The 5154-nt window shown below is 37.6% G+C and overlaps 1 protein-coding gene across 1 annotated transcript; it reads right to left on the bottom strand.

Moving 5' to 3' along the window:
- Positions 1-239: 239 nt before the first annotated feature.
- On the bottom strand, positions 240-2655 carry LOC110105118 (peroxidase 19). Its single transcript, XM_020834494.2, has 4 exons — positions 2641-2655; positions 1915-2193; positions 1640-1834; positions 240-1241 (listed from the first exon to the last, which is right to left on the bottom strand). The coding sequence occupies exons 1-4, from the start codon at positions 2653-2655 to the stop codon at positions 660-662; spliced, it is 1071 nt and encodes a 356-aa protein (XP_020690153.2). The 3' UTR covers positions 240-659.
- Positions 2656-5154: the final 2499 nt, after the last annotated feature.

The raw sequence follows: 5154 nt of genomic DNA, 5'->3' as shown, positions 1-5154 counted from the left end.
AATTTATTTGAAAGTTTATATAAATTATAGAATTTTGATGTTTTTTTTTTTGGAAAATTAGGGGCAAACATGCCCAATTTTCATTAAAGAAAAAATTAATACAGATACAGTAGGTAGTAAGAAAACAAGAAAAAACTTACCACCTAAAGTAAAGAGAAAAGAAAAACATGCCTAACCATTCAACCTAAAAATCAAGCTTCAAAACAAATGAAGCAAGAAAAATAAAAAACCTGATAAAATCTGCTAAAAAAGAGAAAAAGAACACCCTACAACAAAGGGTGAAAAGAAAAAACAAAACTAGTCCAAAGGACTAGAAATACAAAAGAATCTATTAAACCGAAACAGCCAACAAATTTTTTTTTTTTTTTTTTTTTGGGACATTTAGGCCATTTAGGCAAACTCACACACACAACGCATACACAAATACTCGAACCCAAGACCTCTTAGTTGGAAGCATAAGCTCTCAACCAACAAGCCAAGTTGAGCTGTGTAACAGCCAACAAATTCAAAATGAAGAATGCTCAATCATCCACCAGCTCAATCCTAAGAGCCAGACAAAGAGCCACTCCTGCAGCAGATAGCCTTAAACTGAACTTCTGCAATCACTCCAAAGAATTTTGATGTTAATAATTAAAATAATAATCTACAAACAGGCTACGTCAAATGCCTTCTACAATCCCTTCTGATTTCCCCTTCTTTCCCTTCTTCACCCTAATTCCCCCCAATCTCTCCATCCCCGCCTCAAATGCCGCGAAGAACTTCCCCTTATCTGTGGCCATCTCCCTCACAATCGTCTCCGTCCTCCTGTCTAAGCCCAACGCCTGATCCGTTGCCAATACCCCCAGCCCCTTTCCGATCCCTTCATAATACTCGTTGTCGAACTCGAACGGCGTTACCACATCCAGCGGCACCACCACGTCGGCATTGCCTCCGGTACGCGGGCACTGTAGCCGAAGAGCCTGGAGAAGCCGAGGCTCCATCGCTGGGGCCTCGATGGTGGACCCGGAGTAGAGGCGGGACACGAACTGGTCGCAATGCGAAAAGCCGATGGTGTGGGCGCCGGAGAGAGCGACCAGGTCCGTGGTGGTCAGTCCTTTAGCGGCGAACAGGGCGATGAGCTCTGTTATCGTGGAGTTGGCCCGGGGAAGGTTGACGCGTACTATGGTCGGCAGACCGGCCAGTGACGGCGAATATTTGCTGTCCTTTCTTCCTTTCTTGACCGCGTAGTATGGCCCTCCTGCCTGCCAATAGAATCAAATTGTGACGGTTAGTATTACTGTTAGTTTGTCTCTAAAATGTTCTCGATGAATTGCCTCTGAAGGGGGCTGTTTGGCTGCAAATAAGATTTTGCCTATTAAATGGCGTGATTGTGATGCTCTTTGACACATTTGATGGTACTAGTATTATAGAAGGATGCATCATCATAGATCGTTTGACACATTTGATGGTACTAGTATTATAGTCTAGAGAAGAGCGGGAGCCCCCTATCATCTTTAGACTCTAATAGTATGTAATTGTTTTTATGACAGAAGTAGGGCATAGGCGTCTATGTAATTATAAGAAATAGTGTAGATTATTAACATAAAAAGGATATTTTTATAAATCTTGATCATCAGCTGTAGAAATGTAATTAGAATACCAGATGGACGAAATCACGGGCTGCAATGGCGAGTATGTCGGCACAGGAGACGAGTCCTGGACATATTTTCTCTACTGCAGCTTTGGCTAAGTTAACTGTGTCGAAGCCCTCAGTGCCCAAATTCCTGTTCTCGAACATCTGCCTCTCTACCTTCCCCTCTGCCCCCGCCTCCAGTAGTATCGAACCATCACAGCCCTACATCTGATAGCAATCACGTCATATGTTTAAAAATATAACTAATTAACAATATTTTTTCATGATTTGTTAATATTTACTTGGACGAAGCAGTCATGGAAGAAGAGGCGAATGGTAGCAGGTCCAGAGGCTGGAAGAGTCTTATGGCGCTGAGAGGTGACGGAGCCAACGATATTGTCCACTTGCGGGCATGTTTTTGCGTAGAAGTCTGCTGAGAGCTCGTGCTGGTGAACGGAAGATATCGTGTCCTTTGCGCGCACGCCTGTGCTCAACAACAAGAAGAAGAAGAAGACGAAGAAGAAAAAAGAAGTCTTTTTTCGACCTCCAAGTCTTCGATGCTCACAACTGTGGAGTGTGGGCTATATATATAACAATCTAGCTCGTGAAGGAGAAACCAAAAGGTACAATTTTTGGCCTCCAAGTATTTATTCATTTTGTATGCTATCCTTTTATGGTATCTTGAAATATAGTCACGAGAAGCGACCGGGTCTGGGTCTTATGAAGCTCATTTATAGATATTATGTAGGAATTGGTGACTCAGTCCGTCTCTCAACACTTTTTTTATTAAAGCCAAGCCAAGCCAAGCAAACTACGTGACGGATTAATGAATTATAATATTAACATATAACATATCCATGAGCTAGATTGACAGTCTATATCCCTAGCTTCAGTTTTCCAAAATTAATCTGGATAAAGTTCAATAACAACCACCCAAAAAAAAACCTCATATAAAGCACAAAAAATAATATAATTTATGCCAAGAAAAATTAACTGATTTTTTTCATTGTATGATAAATTTTGTGCACCTGCAACAGTGTCATCTTTCACCAGATTTTTATGATCACCATCATTAGAAGTCCTACAAAAAATTAATAGTTATTGTCAATGAATATATTTATTTCAATAAAGTTAGCCTTTTTTAATGTAATTTTTTTTTTTAATCATTAAGGATTAGTTTGGTTTGTTTAAAAAGTAATATAGTGTAAAAGGAATGTATTGTGTTTGAAATATTTTAAAGTTGTTTGACTATATACTGACTAAATTCAAGCATTTTTTTATTTGACTTAAAATAAAATAAATGCAATGTAAAATCAAATGATTATGATTGCCGGTATTCAATGGGGGTAGCAAGTGGCAACCAATGGTGATAGAGATCAACGGTGATGATCGATGCTGGCAAAAGATTTATAATATATTTGAAAATCAATCAAATTTAATTATTTTTAAATGCATCAAAATTAAACTAGATTGTGAATTCCAGATATTTTAAAATTTTACTTTGCAATCCTTTTATGTTAAACCAAATATCAATATTCTTAATATTCCCACAAAATTTTCTTGAATTTTGAAAAATTTATCCCCATTTTACTTCAAATTAAATAATCTCTAAAAAATCTCAAAACTCCTTGAATATAATTTTACTACTAATTGCCTCTATTAGATTTGAAGCTCTTATCCGCACAAATTTTGATTTTAAGTTTTCGTTGCTCCCAGCATACAATTAGAGATGACTCGAAATATATTTCAATATGGTTCTTCAAAAAACTATTATACATATAAAACATAATATATTTTTAAAATTTTACATTCAATCAATTAATAATTAATTTTCAATCGATAAGAAATCGGATCATTTTTGGATTGAGAATGTGGCCCAAAACTATTTTAATTTTGATCAAGTTTGAAATTGATTTCATAAAAAAATTATTTTGATCGGGCATAAATTTTGATGCAAATATATTAAAAATTTTCAAAATTAAAACTCAAGATCATTCAAACTCTAATTTCTATAAACTTATAGTCAAATTAAAATCCCAAGGAGATGAACCCAATGATGCCAAATTCATTCTGATTCGAGCTCAAATAAAAGAATCAAAACATACTTGAAAGCTTCAGAGCATCAATTAGATGATCAAAAGATATACAAATATAATATGCTGATAGTCAAATCTAGGGGCTTGATGAGATAAATCAAATGAGCCCATGATCACTCAATTCTGATATCATTAAGACACTTAAATGCATGATAAATGTTTTATGATCAAGGAAACAAATACATACATCCAATAGAATACTCCCAACCTACTCTTGGTCTTCTTCATATTTACTAGCTATGTTACTCTAAAAAAAATATAAATAACCCCTCATTCTTGAGAAAGAGGAGAAAATGGAGGAAACTTAAGAGCTCTCTTGCTTCCTCTATCTAGCATAACCATCGTCAGAGTTTCTGTCGATTATGGTTCCTCCGACCACCATTACTCGCCAATTACATACATTTCAATCAATATCGCCTATCGACTACAGTCCTTTCGACCCTATCGCCCGTCGATTACAATTCCTCTCACAACTGCCACATGCTAACCATGGTCCCTTTAATGAACGTTGTCTGCCAACTACAATCCTTTGGACCACTGTCGCCCGCCGAGTACAGTCCCTCCAACCATCATCACCTATCGACTATGGTCCCTCCAATCAATGTCGTCTACTGATTATAGTCCTTCTAACCACCATTGCCCGTTGACTATGGTCCCTCCAATCAATGTTGTTTACCAACTATGGTCCCTACGATCAAGGTTGCCTGCTGACTACATTCCTTCCAACTATCATCGCATGTCGACTACGGTCTCTTCGACCACCGTCTCCTATAGACTATGTTTCCTCCGACCACCGTCGCCCGTCGACTATAGTTCCTCCAACCACTATAGCCCGCCGACTATAGTCCCTCCAACCACTATAGCCCAACAACTATGGCTAATCCGACCACCGTCGCTTGCCGACATTGACCCCTTTAACCACAGTCGCTCGATGACTATGATCCTTCTGAACACCATCGCTCGTTGACTACAGCTCTGCTGATCAAATAAATATGCAAAGACTCTCTTAAGAACATCTTCCATGTAATGCACATGTACGTATATTTACTACATTAAGCCAACACCCTCCTTCGATGAGAGGTATTATGTGTAATCAAGCATCAATACTAGTTGGAATTGTACTCCTTGGGCAGGACCCATGGTTTTTTCCCTTTTCAGAATTTTTCACGTAAAAATTTTGGTGTTTTTATGAATATTACACCATACTCTTTTATTTATATATGTGTTGGATCTTCGTACAATGTTAAGACGTTAAACTTTATATCTCTTTGCCGTTGTGATTGTTTCAGGAAGCAACAATTTGATGCAATATGTGGGAAAATATTCCTAGTTGGGAGCAACCTTTGCTATAACCTCGAAACATTGTTCACATCAATATCTTAGGCATGGCTGGAGTAAGATAGTCTCTTTTTGCCATGATCTATTATCAGGTTAGAAATAAATCTT

The sequence above is a fragment of the Dendrobium catenatum genome, unplaced genomic scaffold, assembly GCF_001605985.2.
Source record: "Dendrobium catenatum unplaced genomic scaffold, ASM160598v2 fragScaff_scaffold_621, whole genome shotgun sequence".
Taxonomy (NCBI): Eukaryota; Viridiplantae; Streptophyta; class Magnoliopsida; order Asparagales; family Orchidaceae; genus Dendrobium; species Dendrobium catenatum.
The sequence above is the reverse complement of the archived record's forward strand: the minus strand, read 5'-3'. Positions and strand labels throughout refer to the sequence as shown.